The 12,731-nt window shown below is 34.1% G+C and overlaps 3 protein-coding genes across 7 annotated transcripts in view; all 3 read left to right on the top strand.

Annotated features, from left to right (window-relative positions):
• The window catches only part of LOC102609456 (probable aldo-keto reductase 1), a 46,326-nt gene that overhangs the window by 25,307 nt on the left and 8,288 nt on the right, over window positions 1-12,731 (top strand). The window contains exons 1-7 of one of the 5 annotated variants that reach the window (XM_052442069.1): window positions 7,323-7,538; window positions 7,627-7,794; window positions 8,113-8,316; window positions 8,428-8,600; window positions 8,822-8,918; window positions 9,079-9,232; window positions 9,361-9,525. In XM_052442069.1, the coding sequence (XP_052298029.1) occupies window positions 7,482-7,538; window positions 7,627-7,794; window positions 8,113-8,316; window positions 8,428-8,600; window positions 8,822-8,918; window positions 9,079-9,232; window positions 9,361-9,525 (1,018 nt within the window). In that variant the 5' untranslated portion in view covers window positions 7,323-7,481. Of the gene's footprint in view, window positions 1-7,322; window positions 7,539-7,626; window positions 7,795-8,112; window positions 8,317-8,427; window positions 8,601-8,821; window positions 8,919-9,078; window positions 9,233-9,360; window positions 9,526-12,731 lie in introns of those variants that run through there. The other 4 variants (XM_052442068.1, XM_052442078.1, XM_052442066.1 and 1 more) reach the window with 4 other exon arrangements.
• LOC102623406 (perakine reductase-like) lies at window positions 1,014-3,104 on the top strand. Its single transcript, XM_052442062.1, has 7 exons — window positions 1,014-1,189; window positions 1,305-1,475; window positions 1,550-1,753; window positions 1,848-2,020; window positions 2,202-2,298; window positions 2,404-2,557; window positions 2,657-3,104. Exons 1-7 carry the CDS (start codon window positions 1,130-1,132, stop codon window positions 2,863-2,865), a joined length of 1,068 nt encoding a protein of 355 aa, XP_052298022.1. The 5' UTR covers window positions 1,014-1,129; the 3' UTR covers window positions 2,866-3,104.
• LOC102609165 (probable aldo-keto reductase 1) lies at window positions 3,833-6,315 on the top strand. The gene is made up of 7 exons (XM_006471593.3): window positions 3,833-4,037; window positions 4,130-4,297; window positions 4,597-4,800; window positions 4,920-5,092; window positions 5,319-5,415; window positions 5,562-5,715; window positions 5,843-6,315. The coding sequence occupies exons 1-7, from the start codon at window positions 3,981-3,983 to the stop codon at window positions 6,022-6,024; spliced, it is 1,035 nt and encodes a 344-aa protein (XP_006471656.2). The 5' UTR covers window positions 3,833-3,980; the 3' UTR covers window positions 6,025-6,315.

A 12,731-nucleotide genomic window follows, 5' to 3' on the forward strand; every position in this document is an offset into this window, starting at 1 on the left:
CGCTCTCAATTTTTTTTTTTTTTGGCTGACACGTTTTGAAGCCATGGGATTCAATAGAGTCAAATTTTAATGCCATTAAAGTGCACAACTTTACCTTTAAAAAAAAAAGTGCACAACTTTAAGTGGTGAGGTTTAATAGAGACAGATTTTAATGTTATTAAACTGATCTAGTACAGACTCTCTCTTTTTTTTTTATGCTAACACACTTCTAAGTTGTGGGGTTTAATAGAGTCAGATTTTAATGTAATTAAACTACGCGACTTTATAGCGCATTCAAAAACTAACTTTATTAAACCATACAACTTAATAGTGCATCTGCATTTAAAAAAATGAGGGTGTCTACATCTGACAATGATTACACACATCAGAAGTGCATGCACCTTCATTTTTTTAAATGCAAACACACTATTAAAATATATGATTTAATAAAGTCAGTTTTTGAATGCACTATAAAATCGTGTGGTCTAATAGCATTCAAATCTGACTCTATTAAATCCCACGACATAAAAGAATGTTCGCATAAAAAAAATGAGGGCGCCCGCACTACTCCATGGCAATAAATTAAAATCCTTATTAATTTCCTAATGATTTGAATTTTCATAATTACAAGAACAAATCATTTCAATCGTATTGGTACGAAAATTTCAATTTGATATCATACATAGTACAGATCATACATGCCCATTTTATTATGTAAATTAAAAATATCAATAACAAAAATATTATTTTGATAAAAAATTAGGTTATAAAATTTTGATAAAAAGCATAAGAAGATTAAAATGTCTTGACAAAAAATAAGTTGATTGATAGCTACTTGCCCTAAGATTTCAATCAAAATTTTACCCTATCATTTATTTAGCATTGTTCGATAAATAAAAACAATTGTTTAATAAACAAAAACAGTAAAACAGACTCGATTGACCGTTATGTTGATTTTTTTTTTTAATTCTAAAAATAAATAATTATAAGACACGAGGATTACGCCTAAGGGCTAAGGCCACCTTCCTTTTGGTTCCTTATAAATGTCATTAGTCCCATGCCTCCATATCTATGCATATTAAGAGTCTGAGACAAGTCTTAAGCCAGTATCAAGAAAAGAAGAAGAAGAAGAAGAATACGTTTGAAGAAAATGGCTGAAGAACAAAGAATCAAGATTCCAACAGTGAAACTTGGTGGGCAAGGATTTGAGGTAAAGTTCATTTGGTAACTCTTTTCTTTTACAGTATCATGAAAAATATAAACAATCACAAAGAGACATTATTGTTTCTCATATAATATTTTTTAATGAATTTTATGTCTTAAAGGTGTCAAAGTTGGGATTTGGTTGCATGGGCCTCACTGGAATGTACAATGATCCTGTCCCTGATGAAGTTGGCATATCAATAATCAAGCACGCATTTGATCAAGGAATCACATTCTTTGACACATCAGACGTCTATGGAGCCAATAATGCTAATGAACGTCTTGTTGGAAAGGTTAATGACCAATTCACAATGTCGATAGATGAAAACTCTTGGCATGTAAGTAATTAATTGATGAATCTTTTCAGGCTCTGAAGCAGTTTCCAAGAGAGAAAGTGCAACTAGCCACAAAATTTGGTGTTGTCAAATTTGACGTTAGTGGCCTTGTAATAAACGGTACCCCTGAGTATGTTAGAGCCTGCTGTGAGGCTAGCCTGAAGCGTCTTGACGTTGAATACATTGATCTCTATTATCAGCATCGTGTTGACACAACGGTACCTATAGAGGATACTGTACGTAATCTGCTGCCTTCATTTCTGATTTCCTTGTCAATAGTCATTAGTTGCTGCATCAATAGTTATGGTGGTGCATTTTGCTTCTTATCAGATGGGAGAACTTAAGAAGTTGGTGGATGAAGGGAAAATAAAGTATATCGGTTTATCTGAAGCTAGCCCTGATACTATAAGAAGGGCACATGCCGTTCATCCTGTTACTGCCTTACAAATGGAGTGGTCGCTCTGGACTCGCGCAATTGAGGATGAAATAGTCCCACTTTGCAGGTTTTTTATAACGGAATTGCAATTGAAATGTTACCATTTTCATTTTTATCTATTCAACTTCACCAGATTTTCTTTGGTAAATGATTCTCAAGTTACCTCTTAGTTAACAGATCCGTGTATTCCTGTAAGTGTGATTTCTGTTAATGAGAGGCAATTGTCATGCTGGAATATTATGTTATAGGGAACTTGGAATTGGGATAGTTCCATATAGTCCACTTGGCAGAGGATTTTTTGGTGGCAAGGCTAGTGTTGAAAGTTTGCCTGCAAGTAGTATTCTGGTACGTTTTAGTCTACAATGTTTCATTGGTTCATTTGCTATTCTGATCTTGTTACTTTTGAGAGTAATTTTGAATTGATTAACTGATGGCCAACCTTTACGCAAGACATGGCATCCTAGGTTCTCAGGAGAGAACATTGACAAAAACAAGATCTTATATTTGCGTCTGCAAAAGTTAGCCGAAAAGCATGAATGCAACCCTGCACAACTTGCACTTGCTTGGATTCTTCATCAAGGAGATGATGTAGCACCAATTCCTGGTGAGTTAATCTTTCTTTTCTTGTCGGCCGGTGCAATCATGATAGACATCTCTCCTATATGAGTTGATAAGCCTTGTATGTGCTTAATTTTTTTGGCAGGTACAACAAAGATTAAAAATCTTGACGACAATATAGGTTCTTTGAGAGTGAAACTTACAAATGAAGATTTAGATGAGATTTCTTCTGTGATTCCCATCAATGAGGTAGCAGGGGATGGGGTAATTGGCGGTCTCCTTCGCTACTCCTGGAAGTTCGCGAACACACCAGCAAAAGATGGTCCACCTCCTCCAGCTACTAAAAGCATTTGAAATTTGTAAAAATTGTACCGATGAGCAACTTATTTAGCTTAAGTTATAAGAAATGATGTCTTGAATAATTGCAGAATCTAGCAAACCAGCATTGAAGGGGATCAACAAGATAAGCAAAACCCAAACTGTTTTTCTTGCGACAAAAGCAAAGAAATGATTTGAGATTCTGTCACAATGTTGAGAATTACTACTGTTTGTTTTAATAAATGATAATGAAAATGCAGGGTAGCTTTTATGTATTTGATTTGAGCCTGCTATGTTGTTGCTAAATGAATATTATGTGCTGAAGGAAATGTGCAATCACTATCGACTCAAGGGTGTTTCCAGCAAGTAATCTCTAAAATTAAAAGATGAACTTGTTCCGATTTTCCATCTTTTGAGTACTAATGCAACAACTTTTCAAGTATTGTTCTGAAAATTTTAAATCCTTGGTATTCAAAACTCAAGCTATTATAAATAGTTTATGGTTGTTGCATTTCTTGTACCATGAGTTCGGTATGAGCCTTCAATCAAAAAAAAAAAAAAACCACAGGTTGCACAATATAGGATTCAAATTGGATTGCACTCAAAACTTGTTCAATCGGAAAGACACAAGGATATAGTACATATGTATCTCGTTACTAGAAAAAATCTTAAGTGGAATTGACATACCACATGATCGTACACTTATCCAATAAAATTTTAGTATATATATCCATTTTAAAATTGGTCAATCATGAAAATAAGAGCAAAGAAAATTAGATCGTTTAACATCATTTTATTACATGGCCTCGATATTTGATGGTCGTCACATTGAGAGCGTAAGTATCTCTCCTACCGGACATTGTGCAAAGTCTAGGCTTTATTTGTCAACTTTTAAACTATTTTGTGCTTGTTTCCAATTACACTGAACTTCAGAATTTTGTTAAAACTTAATAATTATAATATTACATGAATGCTTATGATAAAAATAGAGACACGTATTCCAGCTTAACACTTGTCAAGACACAACCTCGGAGTTGAAGCCGAACCGCATTCCTCTTTGTCCTCATTCTGCACATTGTCCAAGTTAAGGTCAACGAACTCTACTTACTGAAAAACACTGAAACAAAGAAACCAAAACAACATCCTCAAATATGGCAGAAGAGAAACTCCAAGTTCCAAGAGTGAAACTGGGTACCCAAGGCCTTGAGGTAAACTGTCCATTTGTAATTTTTACCTTTTTTTCAAAAAAAGGTCCTGAAAATTTGTTTTCTATAATTGTGTGTTTTGCATGCTTTTACAGGTTTCAAAATTGGGTTTTGGATGCATGAACCTGAGCGGAGGTTATAGCTCTCCAGTCTCAGAAGAGGACGGCATAACAATGATAAAGCATGCTTTCAGTAAAGGAATCACTTTCTTTGATACTGCTGATGTTTACGGACAAAATGCTAATGAAGTTCTTCTTGGAAAGGTCATGGTCTTCTGTTGCAGTTTTCTAAACAATATTTCTGTTTCATTAATTTAATTATATACAATTCACAGATAGATCAAGTGGTAACTTAAGGAGTATGATAGTTGCAAAGATTCAAGTAATTTTTCTTATAACTTGTTGGTAATACAAAGATCATAATACTAATAATGAAATATTTCTGTTTAAGGAATTGGTGAATAGCTACTTTTGGGGATTGTTGTGGATATCATAGGATGGAAATCATTATCAGAATATTGCGAATTTATTGGAAAAAAAAAATTCACTCCTTTTGATTTCAGGCCTTGAAGCAGTTGCCTAGAGAAAAGATACTAGTAGCGACGAAGTTTGGGATTGCAGGAATAGGAGATACTGATATCATCGTGAAGGGTGCCCCTGATTATGTGCGCTCGTGTTGTGAAGCTAGCTTGAAGCGTCTTGATGTGGATTACATTGATCTATATTATCAACATAGAGTGGACAAATCAGTTGCTATAGAGGAAACGGTGACTTATTATTATGATTATTTTTTTCTCTCCAGGCTAACTATGTGAATTGTAAAGATTTGTCCCAAATTACAATATGAAAGAATATGTTAGAAACTATATCCCTTGTCATGTTATAGATTGGTGAAATGAAGAAGCTAGTGGAAGAGGGTAAAATCAAGTACATTGGATTATCTGAGGCTAGTCCAGACACAATTAGGAGAGCACATGCTGTTCATCCCATTGCAGCTGTACAAATGGAATGGTCCCTCTGGACTCGTGATATTGAGGAAGAGATAATACCACTTTGCAGGTCTGATCTGCTTTCAATGAATGCTATCCCCATTATTCTTTTCTTCTATAGGCCTTTGAAGAGTGTCCAAGGACCTATTTATTTGTGCCAATCTAGTATTCTGTACCTAATGGCCATAGATACAGAATTTTGTTTATTCATTAATTGCATAGAGTAGATTAGATTTTCTGTGGAAGTATATGCTAATATGTACTAGGCTGCCCTTCTGATACATTAAAGTGTACAGGGAACTTGGCATTGGAATAGTTCCATTCAGTCCTCTTGGTCGTGGATTTTTTGGTGGCAAAGCTGTAGTGGAAAGTGTACCTGCAGATAGCTTGTTGGTATGTTTTTCAGCTATTTTTATCCACATCATTTTGTTTCCTACGTCAGTACTATATCATTGTCTTAAACACTAGTTTTCCAGTTTCATTTAATGTTTTATATATCGTAATACATATTAAGACAATGCATTCGTTTCTTTTATAAGCATCTTTTCCCTCGGTTCAATGGAGAGAACCTGGACAGAAACAGGAGTATTTATGTTCGCATAGAGAACCTTGCCAAAAAGAACAAATGCAGTTCTGCTCAACTAGCACTGGCATGGGTTCTTGGACAGGGGGATGATGTTGTACCAATTCCTGGTAAATTTCTTTTGGGTTTGTGATTCATGTAGTGCCTTGAAGAAGTGTATAGAGTTTAGAAAAACCCAGCCTATCAAGATAAGATTACCTGCATTAATGGTTACTGTTATTTTGCTTCGAGTTTCAGGGACAACTAAGATTAAGAACCTGGATGAAAATATTGGCTCCTTGATGGTAAAACTTTCAAAAGAGGATCTGAAAGAAATTTCTGATGCTGTACCGATAGAAGAGGTAGCTGGAGGCAGATTCCCAGATATCTTTGACAAATCATCGTGGAGGTTTGCAAACACCCCTCCAAAAAGGCAATGAGGTTTGAAATATCCTGGACGTTGGAATGCTGCCTATCTCACTCTTGGGGTTGGGATGCAGTACTTTATTCAAATAAATACCTAATTAGCTGTAAACTTCGGATGATCACTATGATCTACTATATTTGTTAATTTAGTGTGGCCATTTGTGAACTGAGAATATCTTTTATTGTAAACCTGAAGTCACATCCTGAATTCAAGTTGCTGTAAAAGCTTGCCAACTCTTTTTTTGAAAACAAGGTTGCAAATTCCAATAGCTAAATTTGAGTTCTACCTTGTGGGCTTAACAACATTTCAAATTGTAAATGGTACTTAAGCTTTCTTTTTCATTTTTTTTTCTTTCCCTTGTGTGTTTCTTAGGATTATGTTCCTGATTTTGTTGCATTTACGGAACTGAATCACTAATATAAGCAAAAGCCAAAATATTTTCTTGCAACAAAAGCAAAAGAAAGGATACAAATTTCTATCACGATGGAGAGAATTCGTTCTCCTTGTTTCAGTAAATGATAAGGAAAATGCAAGGTTGCTTTTATGTATTTGATTATAGCCTGCTATGTTGTTGCTACATGAATATTATGTACTGAAAGATATGTACACTCTCTATGACTCAAGGCTGTTTCCAGCAGGCAATCACCCAAATTAAAAGATGAACTTGTTCCTATTTTCCTCCTTGTGCGTACTAATGCAAAAGCTATTCAAGTATTGCTCTGAAAATTTAAAATCCTTGATGTTCAAAACTCAAGCTATTATAAATAGTTTATGGTCGTTGCATTGCTTGTATTATGAGTGTGCCATTAGCCTTCAATCAAAGAAAATACAAAGCCATGGCATATTCAATTATTCATTCAAGGCTAACATCAGGAGGATAAATTCAGCCACAGGAGCCAAAAGAAACGACAGGATGCACAATATTGCATTCAAATTGGATTGCACTCAAAACATATTCAATTGAAACAACACAATAATGCGGCACATATGTAATCTTGATGTTAGAAAAAATTTCAAGTATACTGACATCCACGTCATCACACGCCTATCTAATAAAATTTTAGTATATATATCCATTTTAAAGTTGGTCAAAATTAGATCGTTTAATATAATTTTATTAGAGGGTCTCGTTATTTGACAGTCACACCGAGAACATAAATATCTCTCCTACCAGAAATTTTGCAAAGTCTAGGGCTTATTTGTCAACTTTTAAACATTTTTGAACTTGCTTCCAATTACACTGAACTTCAGGATTTTTCCAAACTTTATAATTGTAACCATATTACATTATTCGCCATGATAAAGATACGGAGAACATATTCCAGCTTGGCCCTTGTCAAGACACAACCTTGGAGTTGGAGCCGAGCCCCAATCCTCTTTGTCTCATTCTGCTCATTCCTCAAGTTAAAGTCAACCATCTCTCCTCATTGAAAGACATTGAAACAAAGAAGCCAAACTACAGCCTCAAAAATGGCAGAAGAGAAACACCAAGTTCCAAGAGTGAAATTGGGTACCCAAGGCCTTGAGGTAAACAACCCATTTGTAATTTTCATTTTTTCAAAAAAGGTCCTGAAAATTTGTTTTCTATGATTGTGTGTTTTGCATGCTTTTACAGGTTTCAAAATTGGGTTATGGATGCATGAACCTGAGTGGAGGTTATAGCTCTCCAGTCTCAGAAGAGGATGGTATATCAATGATAAAGCATGCTTTCAGTAAAGGAATCACTTTCTTTGATACTGCTGATGTGTACGGACAAAATGCTAATGAAGTTCTTCTTGGAAAGGTTATGGTTTTCTGTTGCAATTTTCTTAACAACGTTTCTGTATGATAAATTTAATTATATACAATTCACACATAGATCAAGTGGTAACTTAAGGAGTATGATGGTTACTAAGATTCGAGTAATTTTTCTTATAACTCGTTGACAATACAAGGATCACAATACTAATAATGAAATATTTTATGCTAATAATGAAATATTTTTGTTAAGGGAATTGGTAAATAGCTACTTTTGGGTATTATTGTGGATATCATAGGATGGAAATCATTATCAGAATATTGTGAATTTATTGGAAAAATAATTCACTCCTTTTCATTTCAGGCCTTGAAGCAGTTGCCTAGAGAAAAGATACAAGTAGCAACAAAGTTTGGGATTGCAGGAATAGGAGTTGCTGGTGTGATCGTGAAGGGTGCCCCTGATTATGTGCGCTCGTGTTGTGAAGCTAGCTTGAAGCGCCTTGATGTGGATTACATTGATCTATATTATCAACATAGAGTGGACACATCAGTCCCCATAGAGGAAACCGTGAGCAAATTTTTTTTTTTTTTTTGGGGGATATCTGAATTGTAAAGTTCTGTCCCAAATTGCAAAATTTGAAGATTTATTTTAGAAACTCTATTACTTGTCATGTTATAGATTGGCGAAATGAAGAAGCTGGTGGAAGAGGGTAAAATCAAGTACATTGGATTATCTGAGGCCAGCCCAGGCACAATTAGGAGAGCACATGCTGTTCATCCCATCACAGCTGTACAAATGGAATGGTCCCTCTGGACTCGTGATATTGAGGAAGAGATAATACCCCTCTGCAGGTTTGTTCTTCTTTCAGTGAACACTATCCGCATTGGTCTTTTCTTCTACAGGCCTTTGAAGAGTGTCTAAGGGCCTATTTATTTGTTCCAATCTAGTATTTTGTACCTAATGTTTGTATAATTTTTTAAATTTAGTTGCGTGCATAGAATAGATTAGATTTTCTGTGCAAGTGTATGCTAATAAATACAAGGCTGTCCTTCTGATACATTGAGGTGGGCAGGGAACTCGGCATTGGAATAGTTCCATACAGTCCTCTTGGTCGTGGATTTTTCGGTGGCAAAGCTGTTGTGGAGAATGTACCTGCAGATAGCTTTTTGGTACTTTTTTCGGTCAATGTTTATCCGCATCATTTTGTTTCCTCAGTCAGTACTATATAAATGTTTTAAACTAACAAAAGTAGATTTACAGTTTCTTTTAATGCTACTGTTTTATATATCGTCGTACATATGAAAATGATACGTGTGTTTGTTTTATAAGCATTTTCTTCCTAGGTTCAAAGGAGAGAACCTGGACAGGAACAAGAGTATTTATTTTCGCATAGGGAACCTTGCCAAAAAGTACAATTGCACTTCTGCTCAACTAGCCCTAGCATGGGTTCTCGGACAGGGGGATGATGTCGTACCTATTCCCGGTAACTTCTTTCTTTCGAGTTTGTGATTCATGTAGTGCCTTGAAGAAGTATATAGAGTTTAAAAAACCCAGCGGATAAAATGATATTACCAGCGATATTACTTACTGTTAAGTTGCTTCAATTTTCAGGGACAACTAAGATGAAAAACCTTGATGACAATATTGACTCCTTGAGGATTAAACTTACAAAAGAGGATCTGAAAGAAATTTCTGACGCTGTGCCCATAGAAGAGGTAGCAGGAAACAGAGACCCGGAAGGCTTTGATAAAGCATCGTGGAAGTTTGCAAACACACCTCCAAAAGACTGCTAGGTTTGAACTTAAAATAGTTCTGGATGCTGCCTATCTTACTTGGGGCTGGGATGCAATACTTTATTCAAATAATGGCAGATAAATGCCAAATTATCTGTACAATCTACTACTTGGCTATCTGCCTATTTGATGTTAAACTTTGATTATTACGATCTACTATATGTTTGGAAATTTGGCATGGCCAATTTGTGAAAGGAAATTACGCATGTTTGAACTTTTCTAAGTTAAAGCTGAATTCCAAGTTACTATAAAATCTTGCCAACTCGCTTTCCTTGAAAATAAAGATTAGAAATATCCAAATTTTGGATTGTAATGATTTTCCTGGATTTTACTTCATCATAGTGTAGATATATGTTGAAATATTTTCAGCCTTTTTGAGTTCCACGAATGTGACATGAATGAAATCTGTGAACCATATTTTAGCTCAAGCTGTTTCTCAACAAGACCTGGAGCACACTGTATTGAAAATATAGTTTCTCAACATACTACATTGTCACTGCAACTTGAGTGGTTAAATGATAAAAGGTGAGTAGGTGTTGTTCAGAAATGAGAATAATTGCATAAATTGTGAAGTTCACAATACCATTCAGGAGGCTAAATTGACACATTAAAAAACTTTCAAATTCCTTCACCACCAAGGCACCAGTGGTCTTGTGGTAGAATAATACCCTGCCACGTAACAGACCCAGGTATAGTAATTAGCCCCACCTTCGAACAATTTTTATTGTTGCCTTCTTTTGATTAGTTCCAAATCCTGCTTTATTTTGTTAGTCCATGGTACAAAGCACAAAACAGCAACACCATTAACTCTCTTACGCCCTCCTTTAATAAGAGTTAAGCTAAGCTACAAAGAGAGGAAAAGCTAACAGCTTTTCCAAAGATGGCAGAAAAGAACAAAATCCAAATTCCAACAGTGTAATTCGCATTTCCGATTTGTAGTTTTCATTTTTTCCTTTTGTATTTTTTTCCTTTCATTCTGATAATTTGTTTTCTCTGACTGTCTTTTTTTGTTTAAAGCTGGGGTTTGGATGCATGAGCCTGAGTGGAGGTTACAATTCTCCGGTCTCTGAAGAGGATGGCATCTCAATAATAAAGCATGCAACAAAGGAATCACTTTCTTTGATACTGCTGATAGATATGGACCATATATATACTAATGAAATTCATCTTAGAAAGGTAATGATTATGAAAATGGAATAAAATGAAGTTGTCTTATCATGGAATAATATTTTAAAAGAAAATTCAAAATACAAATAGCTTATGTTTATGCCAAAATTTTGAATTAAAAAAATCATAAATTAGTAATTAAATTAACTTAACAAGGATAACGTTGCCGTATTACACACAAAAATATATTTCATTTTGATGAATATTTAACGTTTGTAAAATAAATTAAATTGATTAGGGGTGCTATGGACTTGTTATTATAAAGTAACTTAAATTGTTAGGGTAAGAGTTGATTGTAGCATTATTAAATTTAAAGGAGTAAGTAGTATTTCTAACTTATAATTGAGGAAGAAATCTGTAATTTTTTCATGCAAATAAGAAATGTGTTTGTTTAAGGTATTGGTAAATAGCTACTCTTAGACATTACTACGAAAATCATAAGGTGGAAATCAAATCATTGTTAAAATTATGTCAATTTATTTGGGGGGAAATAGTTCACTCCTTTCTAGTTTCTAGCCTTGAAGCAGTTGCCTAGGTTACAAGATCAGCCACAAAGTTTGGGATTACAGAAATAGATACCCCTGAGTATGTACTCTGTTTTGTCGTGAAGCAAGCTTTTTTTTTTTTTGAGAAGCGTGAAGCAAGCTTGAAGCACCTTGATTTGATTATTAATTGGTTTGACTTTCCTCTAATCTTTTGGGTAATTTCTATATATGCTTTCACTAAAAACAAATAAATTTGCAAAGAATACATACATAGATAACTTTCTTTCAAAATTAAAATAAAAAAAATGACGAGGAGAAATTATGAATATGATGATTCTTTAAATAAAATTTTTTACTGATTATCTAACAGCACAAAATGCTTGAGAGAAAGAGATTCTCATAAATCAAATGTGAAAGGATTATGTTACCATAATATAAATATGAAAATGAATTTTTCATTTCTACTTAGAGCCTTGGGCCCAAACATTTTTTTTTTTCAAGTATAATACTTGAATAGTTCCAACAAATGATCGGACTAAAGACATGCACAATAAAGACATTCATAGGCTAAGAAATACAAATCCATTACTCAACTAAAATTATGGCGCATAAGTTTTTGTTTTTGTTAAGGTTAAAAAATGAGCATAAAAGTATGCATTTAACTAATAAATAATTAGAAAATTGATAGAATTATTAATTGTTTTTAGAAAATTGATTGACCTAGTCTGTAACATTAAGTTTCAACATATCGTCCAAGGATAGCCTTTCCAAGTTGGTAGCAAGAGATTAAATGTTCCAATTTAAGGGGATATTCATAGATATAATCTGAAACAAAAATGAAATAAAAGTAAAAATAAGCAAATAATGAAGTAAAATCAGAATCGAATAAGAATGCTAAGCTTTTAAAGAGGAGAGAAATTACAAGTTAAGATAAGTTCTTATTTCTTTGCAAACACACCCCTAAAAGATTGCTAGGTTTGAACTCAAAATATTTCTTGATGCTGCCTTAGTAGCTATCTCACGCTTGGGGTCGGGATGCAATACTTTATTCAAATAAATGCTAAATTATCAATAAATTCTACTACATGACTCTACCTATTGGATGGTAATTTGTAAATTTAATTCTGCCAATTTTGTGAACTGAAATTATCTTGCGTTGTTAACCAAAAGTTATAGCCTCAAGTTGTAATAAAATTTTGGTAAATAGAGATTGCAAAATCTACCAGGAAAATGCAGGGTAGCTTTTATGTATTTTAATTCAGATTGCTATGTTTTTGCTACATAACTATCATGTACCGAATCAAATGTAAACGCTTAAGGCTATTTCTAGTAAACAATCTCCTAAATTAAAAGATGAATTTGTTCCTACCTCCTTTTGGAGTTTTGGGTTCTTATGCAGTGACTATTCAAATATTGTTCTAAAAAATTTAGATACTTTGACATTCAAACTATTATGAATAGTTAATGGTCTTTACATTACTTGTATTATGAGGTCGGCATTTGCATTCAAGGGTAACATCAGGAGCCTAAAATCAGC

Source organism: Citrus sinensis, chromosome 5 (genome assembly GCF_022201045.2).
Source record: "Citrus sinensis cultivar Valencia sweet orange chromosome 5, DVS_A1.0, whole genome shotgun sequence".
Lineage (NCBI taxonomy): Eukaryota > Viridiplantae > Streptophyta > Magnoliopsida > Sapindales > Rutaceae > Citrus > Citrus sinensis.